The sequence below is a fragment of the Arctopsyche grandis genome, chromosome 7 (genome assembly GCF_051622035.1).
Source record: "Arctopsyche grandis isolate Sample6627 chromosome 7, ASM5162203v2, whole genome shotgun sequence".
Taxonomy (NCBI): Eukaryota; Metazoa; Arthropoda; class Insecta; order Trichoptera; family Hydropsychidae; genus Arctopsyche; species Arctopsyche grandis.
In genome coordinates, this window is record NC_135361.1 from 27,011,396 (window position 1) to 27,025,970 (window position 14,575).

Below are 14,575 nucleotides of genomic sequence, written 5' to 3' on the forward strand. Positions count from 1 at the left end.
TTTGAAAACGGGACATTTCTATGTGCCGAAGCTGTGCTTGGGGACAACGGGACAGGCTACCTAAAAACGGGACCGTCCCGTTCACAATGGGACGTATGGTCACTTTAGGTATGGTGGATGCTGGCGTAGTCTAACACTAACCATACTTTTTCAAGATTATTTTCTTCTAACTTTTGCAACAATCTTTCAAGAAAGTCACAAAAAATATTGGAATTAACTGTGGAGTGCGCAAAAATTTCATGCCACTAAATTTCATCAATATGCATTGCCGCAATCAATAAATATTAAATTTGAAATGGAAAATATTTAATTTGAGGTGGAAAATATTGATTTTGAAATGGAAAATATTGAATTTGAGGTGGAAACCCTGTATTGCTTACGGACAGTGGCAGATCAAGAAAAAGGGGAACCCCAGGTGCATTTGAAATTGGAGGCCCCCACCTCAGTAAAAAAATGCTGTCATCGTTTTTTACCACGGTTTTCAGTATATGGTTTTTCATTAGGATTTTTCAAAACCATATTTTTTATATTTATTTACTATATGTACTTGAAACACTAACAGTTTTTGGAATCAAATTACTATTTTAAAATACTATGTAAAATTGGTACTAATTTCAATTATTCTTGACTTACGAACGTATTTTGGACAATGATAATAATATGTAAGTTGTAAATATTAGTAGCAAAGGCTCATTTCGGGGGCCCCGAGCGCGCGCTTTTTTTCAATGTATGATAAATCGCCGCTGCTTATTGATATAATATTGAAAAGACAATGAAAGTGCTACAAATAAGTGGAAGCGTGTTGGAGAGGCCTTCATCCAGCAGTGGATGGCGAATGGCTGTAGATGATGATGAATCAAGTTTAATCTTACCATAGTAGACTTTTTCGATTCTCAAGAATCGAGAATCTCATTTTCTCGGAATATTTGAATCTCGAGATTTGAGAATCTCATTTTCTCAAAATATTTGAATCTCGAGAATTCGAGATTTTCTTTTTTGTTTCAAGAGATTCTCGAGAATTCTCGAGTATAGTTTTATTTTTTTAATATAGTGAATTGATTTTTTTAGCATATAAAATCGACAACATACAAAAATCAAAAGGTCACAAACACTACAAATTTATATTATATCAGGGGTTTTTAACTTTATTAAAGACATGATGAAATAAAGACATAGAAAGATACGATAGAACATTGAATAGAAAAAAAAGTAAAATTATATAGATAAAAATATTATAAAAGAAGGCATGAAAACAAATTAAAAATATACAAAAGTAATTTAAAATAGTAAAAATAACAATATGTAACAAAGAATTTTATAAAACTCTCAGTGTTGCTACCCGGCTTTGCCCGTGTTTTTGTGACCAAAATAACATACTGATCAAAAAATAAAAATATTAGACATACCGGACAAATAATAAAAATACTGATAAATAAATACATATTACAATACTTCACAAAATTTTAAAAATCACAAAGTATACAAATCAGTCAATTTATTAAACAAAAACATGAAGTGATAAATTTAAAATATTCTCGATATTTTCGAGATTCTAATAAACGATTTCTCGAGATACGAGAATCTCGAATTTTCACAATAAAATATTCTCGAGAAATCTCGAGACGAGATTTCTCGATCACAGCCTCTAGTCTTAATCGCATTTAAAATAAACGATGTACACAAACACATACTTTTATTGTATTGTTTGAAAAATATATATACATATGTATATACGTAGAAATTTATTGAGACTCGTATTATTGAATTGTAAGAGGTTTTTGCAAAAAATTCATAAACATTATTAAAATTGGATTGGATTATCCAATCAAACTGATTGTTGTAACGAATTTGGAATTGAAAACTACGTGTGCGCGTTTGCAGGCCTCGACCAATATGTGTCAATAAACGAATGATTCATTGATCATGTAAAACAGATGGCCGGCCGCTTGAATGTGTGCTGAAATTTTTTCAGTAACTGGACGTATTTCGATAACGTTTGATAGATAAATATCCGCAAGCGCGAGTCCCAATCAAATATTCAGTCGATTTGTTGATAGGGTGAGTATATTTTATGCAGATTAATTCATTGTAATATTTTGAGTACATACTAGTGTTCGGTACAAGCGAACTTTTAATATGTAATAATAGATGGCAGATAAGTAGTGATAAGACATATTAACATACATATATTAGTTCGGACACATTATTCAGACTCATTCAACGTTTCGTTCTCCAGCTACTGCGTGGTAATACGTCATGCCCGGACTTTATGTACCTAATAATTATGTGCGTGGTAGATATCATCATTTAAATGGTTGTACCTCCTGTTCGCACAGTACTTTTTCGAATGGCTCCTATACCAAGAGCTATTCGACTTCTCAATGAAATCGTTGCTTCCGTACCTGAATGCGATATTGTCCACCTCGGTGAGTGTACATTATCGGATATTATTTTAACATATTTATCTGGTAACCTGCGCTCATCATTACTTTCTTAATTTGAATGTGATGTATGAGTGGAATCAATCTACTCTCTTCCATTTGGGCCTCGCAGGGATGTTTTGTATTTGTAGCTTGTCCTTATTTATCGGAACAGGCTGCAGGTGCAAGACATTCCCTTATTTTAAATTTTAATTACCATAAATTTTTTTATAATTTTGTTAAATGCTGTATTATTTTTTTTTTAATTTTTTGTATCTTAATTTTTTGCTTTTGCTGTTTGTTGTATCTATTAATTTTTTTTTTGTTTTCTCCCTCTCTTATTTTATTTTTTATGTATGCCATTGTGGCGCATTAGGTTCTTCCTGTAATGCCATAATGGTCAAAAAAACGTTAAATAAATAAATCACGAATGTGATATTGAAATTAGTCCATTCAAGTATAGAATTCATTGGTCGTTTTTTTCTTAATCTTTGAATGTTTTGTGTTCATATTTTTTTCATTCATTCTTCATACATATCTCATGTCTTTGAAATATCTAGAAGTCTTCTTTGATTTCAAATTGGCAAAAATTTATATGGCGGGTAAGGTGTGTTGACCGTACCCCGTCCTATTAAAACACAGTTGTGTTTTGAAGAGAATCCATTTTGATCAGCTTCTACGAAGGAGCTACATAGTTAGTTACATACAGAAGCTACATAGTTACATATAGAAGGAGCTTGGTACATACAAGTTATTGTATGTACGAAGGAGCTACATAGTTGCTCACTTCAGAGAAGTTTTCAATGTTTTCAGCGTCTGCGTGTCTTGAATTTGTGTTTGGTATTTCATGTCTAGTTGTTGTTGTTTTGCGAGATTTCGTGCAGTTACAATGTATTCCTACAAATTTATGAACATTTTTCACACTTGAATATTTTTTAAATTTAGTATATTTTATATCTGAATTTAATTATTTCAGAATGGTCTTCAGATTAAGTATGGTTGTTTATTGTTGATTTTTATCACAAAAAATAAACGTCACAGAAAAGTTTCATGTGGTCAAAATGACGGTTACCTTGCTCCACAAAGAAGGCAAATAATTTCCAAAATTAAGTCAGCAGTTCTCTACGATGACTCGCAGCAGGTGTTGGTTTATTCTGATAATCAGCTTGTCAATATTACATCGCAATGGTAAGTTTTAATTTGTTTTCAAAAATATATTTTTTGATTTTTAAATGCTTTTTATTATTACGAAATTATGTTCACAATACATATTATATATATTTTAATAGCTACTGATCTACTGATCATTTTCTATTTTACAATTTAATTTAATTTGGTTAGTAATCATATTCTAATGTTAATCTACAGCATAATAGGAAAAAGAGCCCAAAAACCTATTTACAATATACATATATAAATATATACATTTACATATGTTTAGCTTTACAAAATTATTAACGTTAAATTCAAACTTTCAGGCTTTTCATCACCATTTATAATACCTCTTCTAATAGATGAAACTAATACTGAAATAGACAATGTAGGAAACGGCACTGTTTCATCAAATTCATTTAAACAATATGAAGAATCCGCCACTGAAAGTTCTAGCACAGAATATATTACTACAGAAAAAAGTTTAAGCAACGTAGGTTTATTTTTGAATGCATCTACTACTGAGATTGCATCTACGGAATATTATCCAATTGAGAATATCTCTACAGACGATACAATCACAGCATATACAACTGTGCCGTTCATCATAGAAGAACCAATCATTCAGACGCCTACTGTGAATGTTATCGAAGAAGAAATCATTCAATCAACATCGTCTAGTGTTAATGCAACATCTGAAAATCCAAATGAGATTATATCAACGACAGTGTTGTCCAAAGACGTTGAATTCACAACAGCGTCGACAGCCGCTGAATTAGTTTTAGAAACTAGCATCACTATCAAAAATGATATGAACGATAGTAATATTGAAAATAGTATTGAAAATCCTATAAAAAATCGGACCGAGCAATTTGAAGCCAGTACTCAAGTCAGTATCTCTAGGACAGAAAGCTCCACGGCGACTTTTATCGATTTGTATCCGTCAACTGAAGATTTTATAACTGAAGATTCTATCGTTTGGTATACAGTAATGCCACTCACTAACCGAACATTCACTGAACAGTCTACCATTGATTATTCGCCAACTCCTTATATTGGTGAATATTCAACTTACAATTCAATAGCCCGAGAGTACACAAGCATCCATCAGTCTGACGAGATGACTTCTACAACTCCTCGAAAGTGGTACATTGTAGATTCATCGGGAGTAAGACCTTACATTGAGGATACCACTCATTTGGAACAAACTACATATTTGCCTACTACTATTACTACTACTACTACTACTGAAAATCCTGCACTTAAAAGTATTTTTTTACTATGATTACACTGAGCAACAAAAAATCACGTTTTTTAGTTACCAGAGCCGAGACTAACCAATCTTTACTAAATTTGATCCACTGAATTCGAATATGATATTGATTTTTGTTGGTGGGTGATCGTTTACGAGATATGAGCGTTTAAAATAATCCACCTCACAGAGTACAGCGGTCGGAATACATGCCATCTCGCTTGCTCTAACGCGATACAACCATATATACAACGAAAGCATTTAAATTGCAATTACCGCTTTAGTTAGTACGTTTGAAAAAAAATAAAAATATTGAAATAGAAAACCAATCCTTATAAACGTGGTGAAATAAAAAATTTGCCAAATAAATGAAAAATAGCACGGGAAAAAAATCCGTAAAAAAAAATATATTTTTGACTTTTAAAATTCGCTAGACAATTAATTAGAAGTATTTTAAAGCAATTAAATATAACAATTAATAGGAAAAATATCTGACTATTGATTCCAATACTTACTTTGAGCGTAACAATCTTAAATTTTGAGTTAAAGACCGCAAAAGCCAAAAAACTGTAAAAATCGCGGATTTTTTTAAACGCTCATATCTCGTAAACGATCACCCACCAACAAAAATCAATATCATATTCGAATTCAGTGGGTCAAACTTAGTAAAGATTGGCTAGTTTCCGCTCTGGTATTTTTTTTTGTTGCTCAGTGTTATTAGAGTGACCCTGATTTTGTTGAAAAAATTGCCTTCTGCGGTACATATGTACATATTTAGGTTTAAGATGAAGTCATTTAAAAGAAAAAAAGGCATACTAATTGCAAAAATAGAAAAAAAAAATCATCCAAATGGGATCACTTTAATGTTCAATAGCGTTACATAAGAAATAATCACCTAGTAATAATAATATATTATTTATAGCCACTTACTGTTTCAACAGTGATGGACTAAATCCAGTCAAGTATTGCATATCTGGATGCAATTTTAACAATGAATATACAACAAAAAATCAATTTGGAAATTGTATAATTACAAGAAACTGTCAACCAAGTAAGACATTACATTTATCATTTATCATTACTTTTCCAATGAATATATTATGACGAATACTCGTTTCAGCATGCTATTATGTGAATGGAATAGATTCCAACAATATCAACCCAAGATGCTTCAATATCAAAACTGATAAGACGAATGTACAACCAATATGCTGCTATAAACAAAACTATTCCCATCAACCTTATAATCAATACGTTTTACCATCTGAATGTTATGAATTCCAATATTCATTTCCATTATCTACAATTTATTTCAAATGTAGCTAGTATTACTTTCATTCATATATCATAAAAAGTATTATTAATATATAAGGAAGATTTTATTAACAATCGCCACAAAAAGAAACAACTAACTATTCAATTGTAAGTCTTATATTGCATATCTAAGTTTCCTATCCGATTTCGAGTAGTTTCCGCTAGTCGCCACCAGGGTCGGGTCGATAGCTCAAGCACACACACACTAACAGACATTTGTTTACAATTTCAATTACACGGGGGTATGTTTGTATTCTTTAGAAAAGTTGGACATGATAGAGGAGGGGTAGAATATGTTAGATGGTGTTCAGCTTATCAACGGCTTCGAAGAAAAGTGTACACCGACTCATTAATTATATATGTCGCAGTATAGAGTACACAAACGTCAAACGTCAAACGTGAAATCGAAAACAAATGTCTGTTCGTGTGTGTGTGAGCTATCGACCAGACACCGGTGGCAACTAGCTGAAACTACTCGAAATCGGATGGGAAACTTAGATATGCCCTTATGTTTGTAGTCTCGTTAAATATTGCTGTGAACAGAACCACGTTTATTATGGTTTAATAAATATTAACCGTTTAAAATAGTATGTACTTCTACATATGTTTATGATTTTGTAAGTATTATTTATGAAAAATATGTGGTTTTTTTGGTTATTGTGTTTATATTATTGATCAATAAATATGGTTTTTATTAAAATTATCTATTAAGTTTTCCTATTCATTGATTTTCATTTTCTGATGAATTTAAATTTTATAATGTAATTATGTAAGTACATATGTATATCTACATATTTATAGGTTTTTCATTCCAAATTGACACTATTTCATTTCAAATTGACGCTTTTTCATTTCAAATTAATGTCAATTTGAAATAAGGGTATAAACAAAAATAAAAAATCAGTTAAAAATATTTATTAACTTTAGCGTGAAATTGAAATTGTCTTTTTTAATTAAAGACAGTGAAATTGTCTTTTTACGCATTCGCCAAAGAATTTACGGAATCCGTGAACTGGGCAACATGTTTGCATTTTTCACGCATTCGGCAATTCTCTTGCCGAATGCGTGTAAAAGACAATTTCACGGATTCGGTGTAACATATACATGCAGTGGTCATTAGTTTCGCTTCGGCGTTCGACGTAGGAGGATGTATCTTCGCTTTTTCATACACGGTGGTTACAAAGTTCCCAACACATAAGTAATATAAAAAAAATTGTTAGTTATTTTTTTCAACAATGTAAAAGTATAGGTATAATACAGTCATGCATGATGTAGTGGTGCGGCATGTGCGCTCCGGTATTTCCCTCCGCCAAAACCAGATAATAATCCAAAAACACCCATCAATTTCGTTTCAAAATTCCAGAAATAAATAAATTAAAGAAATAAAAAATAAAGAGATATAAATAAATTTAGATAACACAAAAGTTCGTTTTGTTTCATTTTTGAAACGTAATATGCGTAACGCATACTTTGCAGTCAACCGGTAGTTACGAACACTGTCAACCAGGTCGCTCGTTTCTTGAACAGACTCTACGTATACATCTTAGTTAGAATACCGTGAGATATACATAATCACAGCATTTTATATATCAGAAAATAGATTTATAAATTGAAATTTTATCACAAATTGAAAGTTATAAGATGTCAATTTAAAAAAGCTGCCCATTTAAGTTGATTGATTTAGTGTGTCAAACAACTTAAAAGATAATACATTACGTTTGACAATTTTGAATTATCGATATTTTGTTTATGCAATTGTATAAACGTGGAAATCTCACCATAAATTTTCGAAAATTGTCATTTATAACTGCAGTTATCATTTAAGAACGATTTATTTTGTGTATTTAATTGAACACTTAAAGGAATAGTGTTTGCTCCAGCTATGTTTACTCAAATGCATAAATGTAGACAATCGTCTAAAAATATGTTGATGATTGCATTTGATATGCAAATTTATAAAGAGTTTTATAGTATAAAAGGCATAAAGAAAAATCTAATTCAACAGACAATAGTCAGCTCTTACAATGTTGTTCAAATGTGTTTTAGTATTCGCATTCATTGGGCACATCAGTGAGTTTTATTTTATTTAATTATAAATATCAAATAAAATTTATAATATATTAGAAAATAAATGTATGATATTTTAGTGGATTACTCAACATATTTATAAATCGAGTGTGATTCAAGAAAATTAAAAGCTTCATAAAAACGGAAATAAAATAAGAAATCGCTATAATATGCTTCGGAACTGAAAATATTGCTTAAAGTAAATGTGTGTAATATGTTATAGGTGCTTGCCCCCATGGATGTGGAAAAAATGAAGTGTATTCACAATGCACGGGGCATTGCGAAGGAACTTGCGACAACCCACATCCTGCGTGTCCTTATATATGTCAATCAGGTTGTATTTGCAGACCAGGTTATTTGAGAAATACTGCAACGGGATTGTGTGTTCCAGCAGACAGTTGTCCTTGTAGTATGTTTTTATAGTTTTCTTTAACGTGTCTATTTTTTATACATGCTCAATCTTTTATAATGTATAATAATAATATTCTTATAGAAACATGCAGAGGACCAAATGAAGTATTTTCACGTTGCAGAGGACACTGTGGTGGAACTTGCGACAGACCAAATCCACCATGCCCTCGCATATGCAAATCAGGTTGCATTTGTAAGGACGGCTATTTGAGAAATACTCAAACAGGAAAATGTATCCCTGCGGAAAATTGTCCTTGTAGTATGTATTATAGATTATTTATGTGTATATACAATTTTGTATGTGCTTAACTTATATGATTGTAATATTAAACATATGTACATATATTCTCGTAGGAAAATGTTACGGAGCAAACGAAGAATATTCACACTGCCGTGGACACTGCGACACACATTGTAATGATCTACCCGATAAAATTTGTCATACAGCTTGTATCCCAGGATGCATTTGCAAAAAGGGCTATGCTAGGGATTCTCGTGGACATTGCATCCCAATTAAAAATTGTATTCCAAGTGAGTAATATGTACATACAATGTGCATATGTTTGTATTTGTTTTTAATTATTAAAATTGAATGTTACTATGTGGTCGCCTGGTTTTCAACGTGTTAGAGTGTCCCAAAGATTATTAACATTTTATAATAGATTATTGATTTGTGGTCATAGACAATTGTTGTATTACCTATACATTGATAGAAATGAAAGCTACAAACATACATACATACATATATACTATTAGATAATAATCAATATAATCAATGTGAATGTTCTTTTATTTTATGTTTTGGCCTAGATTTATAGTCGAATAATTTTTAATTTTAGAATGTGGAAAAAATGAACAGTACACAGAATGCGGCACAGCTTGTCCAGACACGTGTGATGACTGGAGAACTCCGACAGCGTGTATTCAAGTTTGTGTTCCAGGATGTTTTTGCTTGCCGGGATACGTAAGAAACACAAAGACAAATGAATGCGTTCGTCCTTGTGAATGTCCATATCGTAAGCAATATTTAATTCATAATCTTAATCACAAGTATTAATTTATATTTATAAATGAAGAATAACATTTTATTTCTGTATTTACAGAGGAAATCGTACCATATTAAAAGAAGATATTAAAAATTATATTATTTGTCATGAGACGATACGAAACATTTTTCAATGATTATCAATTTTTATATACAAATGATTTGACCGAGAAATATATGTGAATTATTGCTTCAAAAATGTCTAGTTTATAATTAAAACTGTTATCATTCTTTTAAATTATTCATGAAATACAATATTGTGTAAAAAAAAATATTATTATTTTCACTTATTGAGCTCAAATGAAATCAGATATTAACAAAAATTGAATATCACCCATATACGTATATATTTAAATGACAAAGAAAACGTATTAATATTAATTAAAATTAAAATTTAAATACTTATTATATACTTAATATATTATATGTAATATAATAATCGAGTTATTTAGACTAAACTACACTTTTTGTATTTTCATTTTGGTCTCATACTTAGGGTTGTCAGGCGACCCGATTAATTGGGATTGTGACCAGTTTTAAGTTTCGTGTCCCAGTGTCCCGAACAATCCTCTCGGGACACCCAAATGTCTCGGTTTACTACTTTTTAAAATCCTACAGAAGTTTTTAATTTTTTTTTAAGAATTAAAACATATGTTAAAACATATATAAAAAATAAAATAAAAATCTTCTAGGGCTTCGCCCTCGGCCCTCCCTGAGCTTTTTGCCCTCTAGGGCTTCACCCTCGGTGCCCCCTGAGCCTTTGCCTTCTAGGGCTTCGCCCTCGGTGCCCCCCTAAACCTTTGCCTTCTAAGGCTTCGTCCTCGGCGCCCCCATGAGCAATTGACGTTTAGGGCTTCGCCCCTCTGCGCCCCCTTCGGGGCCCCATAAGGCTGCGACCTCTTCGGGGCCCCATGGGGCTACGCCCCCTATGGCGCTCCTGGCGGGGCCCTATGGGACTACACCCCTTGCGCCCCCGCAGGGGTGAATCCATTGAATCGAAAAAAATCAAATCGGCGCCTATGAAAAAAAAAATAAATCGAATCATTTGTTCGATGACGGCTGCGCCTCCCTGGGCCCCATGCGGCTGTGCCCCCTTCGGGGCCTCATGGGGCTGCGCCCCCCGTAGCTGTGCCCCCTTCGGGGCCCAATGGGGCTGCGCCCCTTATGGCGCCTCTGGCGGGGCCCCATGGGACTACACCCCTTGCACCCCCGCGGGGGTGAATCCATTGAATCGAAAAAAATCAAATCGGCGCCTATGAATCGAAAAAAAAATAATTCTGGTGTTACAAGCCCATGACTTTATCTATGTATTTGAGGAATATAAGAAGGTTACAAAACAAAATTCGATATTGAACTAATAACTATGATAGCGATACAAATTGAGTGCAAATATATGGAATCTTGCACAAGACAAAATTTCTACTTCCGGTTGTCGGATTTTGTTCAATTTTTTTTATTATTTAAAATCAGTATTATGATTATACACATCAAGAGGATAAAAATAATTTAAAAGGTCAAAATAAAATAATGAAATTTTGTTTAAAAAAAAATACTACTTCCGGTATACGAATTCGGTTACACGACAATTGGTGCAAGTCCAAAATGTTCAACGACAAAATGTACCCGAAAATTAGTGCACTGACAAAATGTACCCGCGACAAAATGTACCCGCGACAAAATCTACCCGCGACAAAATGTAAACGGAAAAAATGTTCAAGCGACAAAATGTTCAAAAATGTTCAAAATTTTCAACCGTATCCAATATTTACGTATTTAAATTGAAAAAAAAAACTTTCTAAGCGTATGAACTGCAGATTATATTGCATTAGTTTATAGGGCAGGGCTTCTCAACCGTCTCCAAAATTTACTTTATTTCAAATGAATAATTTACTTTTTATCGTACACATGGCGGGCGTTATTAAATTAGTATAAATGACAGGGGCTCTCAACCGTATCCAATATTTACGTATTTAAATTGAAAAAAAAACTTTCCGAGCGTATGAACTGCAGATTACATTGCATTAGTTTATATGGCAGGGCTTCTCAACCGTCTCCAAAATTTACTTTATTTCAAATGAATAATTTACTTTTTATCGTACACATCGCGGGCGTTATTAAATTAATATAAATGTATATATATATATATATATATATATATATATATATATATATATATATATATATATATATTTATATATATATATATATATATATATATATATATATATATATATATATATATATAGATATATATATATATATATATATATATATATATATATATATATATATATATAGATATATATATATATATATATATATATATATATATATATATATATATATATATATATATATATATATATATATATATATATATATATATATATATATATATATATATATATATATATATATATATATATATATATATATATATATATATATATATATATATATATATATATATATATATATATATATATATATATATATTGTGAATTTTGCGACATACGTGTTTGTTCTAATCATCACTTCGTTATTTGTAAATTTATCTTAGTTATTTCTTCTGTATTTTGGTAAAAAAACGTAATTCTCTTTAACTATGTACAAAATACAGTTATCTTGTATGTATGCAAAATAAAACAGACTTAGGTACAAAAAACCCGTAATATACCTGCTAAGGGTACGCCTTTGTTCATTGTGCGTCAAATGCTTTCAAACATTGAAAAGATCATGCTCAGCTGAGACCTTTTGCTGAATGATTGTTCTAAGGGTAATTATGGGTTTAATAGTTTTTATTTTATAAAATTGATGGATTTAATATTTAATTTTGAATTTTTAAATTAACAATATCGATTCTTCAGAAATTGGTCGCTGCAGGGATATTTCCGCCGAAACAAAACTTTGATTGCTGCGTATTTGAAAGCGAAGAAGGTGTCCATGCGAAAAATTGCCAGAACAGAGTGTTTCGGTAAACACAGTTTCGAGAATAGCTCCGGAGTTTAGTTCTTGTACTAACTTCTCGGTTTTGGCTTGGAGACCTTGAAGGGCTTTCAAGAACTTCCACAGGTTTGGAAATTGGGCTCCAATTGTGTAGCCAAATTTCATATGGAAGCCTTCCACTTCGTTGTCCGTTTTTCCATAATTATGTAATATTCGGTCTCGAACATTCCATATGTCTATGGAAGCTACACGAGGTTCACGTCTGACATATGGCCAAATGCGCAAGTAACGGGTTGCTTTTTCCATCTGTCCCAAAGTACCTACAGAAAAATCCAGGAATTGGGATTATCTGAATTTTACGATAATCAGGAAAATGCAATTAAATCTAAAATGGTATTGGCATTAGCATTTGTTCCTCCAGAAAATGTAGTCGAAAGCTGGGAGGAACTCCTCCAAATTCTCAACCCATGGCTATTGGCACAAGAACGAGAAATCCAACAGAAGGTCGATGATTTCCTCATGTATTTTGAGGTTAATTACATTGGGAAAATCATTTAACCAACCCTAACTACATAAAAAATGTTAAGATTCCTAGAAAAAGATTTGGTCGAAGCATATGCGCTTCAATACTTCGAAGACAATAGGTTCTTTTGAGCTGAAAAATAAAATTCGATTTACAATCATTTTATTTTAACCATGCATTTTTTTTCTCAACGTGTGAATTTGACTAGCAAAAAGTTGAATTTGATTTACAAAGGAGTGAATACGTAATAAACAATAAATGTAATTATTTAAAAATTCATCATTATCAGTATATAATAAAAAGAAGACAGTAGACATTTCCATGTTTTAATATTCATATAAATTATTGATATATTAATTATCTATTAACATATGTACAGTCCATCCTAAAATGCCGATGTAACATAAAACCGGACTACGGAATGACCTTAAAAACAAAATTAATTATGGTTGAAAATTATAATACATTGCTTGAAAGATAGTCTTCTTGATAAATATTGTGGTTCTAGCTTATTTGCCATAATTTTAAAGCCTATAAAATAATTTTTCGTAAACTGGTCAAGTACGGTTTGCATATTGCAAGATAAGGTTTTTTCTATATTCATTGAAGCTCAGGGTGCTGTTAGTGCTAAATTAAAAAGAACCAGGTCGGTGTTTAATTTTTACGACCCCCCCCCTCGGTTTTTTTTTTACTAAAAAAAATCGGGTGTGACCAACCCATGACTTTATCTATGTATTTGAGGAATATAAGAAGGTAACAAAACAAAATTCGATATTGAACTGATGACTATGATAGCGATACAAATTGAGCGCAAATGTATGGAAACTTGCACAAAACAAAAAAAGATCTACTTCCGGTTGTCAGATTTTGTTCAAATTTTTTTATTACTAAAAATCACTATCAGTATTATACTCATGAAATATCAAGAAAATAAAAATAATTTTAAGGGTCAAAATAAAATAATGAAATATTGTTTTAAAAAAAAATACTACTTACGGTTTACAAATCTAAACCAAAACCCTACCAGCTCTAAGTTAGTACATAAAGGATAGAAATATAAATTTTCAGCTTAATACGTTCAGGGATGTGGACAGAGTAGTGGGCACAACATTTTCAACCTTTCTAAGAGAAAAAAACCCACTTCCGGTTTATAAAATTTAATAATTTTTTTTTCTTTTCATCACATTGCTACAAGAATTATACTTGAATTTTTTGTGACGAAAACAAATGTTTAAGGGGTCGAAAAAAATAGTGGAAGAAAAATCGTACAAGAGTAAACTGCCACTTCCGGTTGACAGATACTTACTAAATTTTATATATAACTTGGTATTAAGCTTAAACTTTTAGATATGAAATTTCAGTTCAATAAACCAAAAGGTTTCTGAGAAAAACATAAAAAACCTCGATTCTCTAGAGTAAAAGTACTACTTCCGGTTCAGATAGAA

At 31.5% G+C, this 14,575-nt stretch overlaps 2 protein-coding genes across 7 annotated transcripts; both read left to right on the top strand.

Annotated features, from left to right (window-relative positions):
* Positions 1-1,911: 1,911 nt before the first annotated feature.
* On the top strand, positions 1,912-6,852 carry LOC143914476 (uncharacterized). Of its 6 annotated transcripts, none has more exons than XR_013260822.1 (6): positions 1,912-2,058; positions 3,397-3,608; positions 3,899-4,840; positions 5,747-5,875; positions 5,945-6,246; positions 6,637-6,834. XR_013260822.1 is itself a non-coding variant. In XM_077434710.1 (5 exons), exons 2-5 carry the CDS (start codon positions 3,548-3,550, stop codon positions 6,148-6,150), a joined length of 1,338 nt encoding a protein of 445 aa, XP_077290836.1. In that variant the 5' UTR covers positions 1,912-2,058; positions 3,397-3,547; the 3' UTR covers positions 6,151-6,852. The 6 variants fall into 6 exon arrangements, 2 of the variants coding, with proteins under 2 accessions (XP_077290836.1, XP_077290837.1); XR_013260825.1 differs by having other exon boundaries at positions 1,937-2,058; positions 5,766-5,875; XM_077434710.1 differs by having other exon boundaries at positions 5,945-6,852.
* A 773-nt stretch (positions 6,853-7,625) lies between these two features.
* On the top strand, positions 7,626-10,065 carry LOC143914495 (zonadhesin-like). The gene is made up of 6 exons (XM_077434745.1): positions 7,626-8,208; positions 8,429-8,614; positions 8,699-8,875; positions 8,971-9,147; positions 9,456-9,632; positions 9,720-10,065. The coding sequence occupies exons 1-6, from the start codon at positions 8,163-8,165 to the stop codon at positions 9,737-9,739; spliced, it is 783 nt and encodes a 260-aa protein (XP_077290871.1). The 5' UTR covers positions 7,626-8,162; the 3' UTR covers positions 9,740-10,065.
* The last annotated feature ends 4,510 nt before the right edge of the window (positions 10,066-14,575 follow it).

Excerpts from the sequence above, each read along its gene's own strand:
- LOC143914476 (XM_077434710.1), top strand. The coding sequence starts at position 3,548 with ATGACTCGCAGCAGGTGTTGGTTTATTCTGATAATCAGCTTGTCAATA. Across the intron at positions 3,609-3,898 it reads GTCAATATTACATCGCAATG|GCTTTTCATCACCATTTATA; the intron begins GTAAGTTTTAAT and ends TCAAACTTTCAG. Across the intron at positions 5,876-5,944 it reads TACAAGAAACTGTCAACCAA|CATGCTATTATGTGAATGGA; the intron begins GTAAGACATTAC and ends TACTCGTTTCAG.
- LOC143914495 (XM_077434745.1), top strand. The coding sequence starts at position 8,163 with ATGTTGTTCAAATGTGTTTTAGTATTCGCATTCATTGGGCACATCA. Across the intron at positions 8,209-8,428 it reads CGCATTCATTGGGCACATCA|GTGCTTGCCCCCATGGATGT; the intron begins GTGAGTTTTATT and ends AATATGTTATAG. Across the intron at positions 9,148-9,455 it reads AATTAAAAATTGTATTCCAA|AATGTGGAAAAAATGAACAG; the intron begins GTGAGTAATATG and ends TTTTAATTTTAG.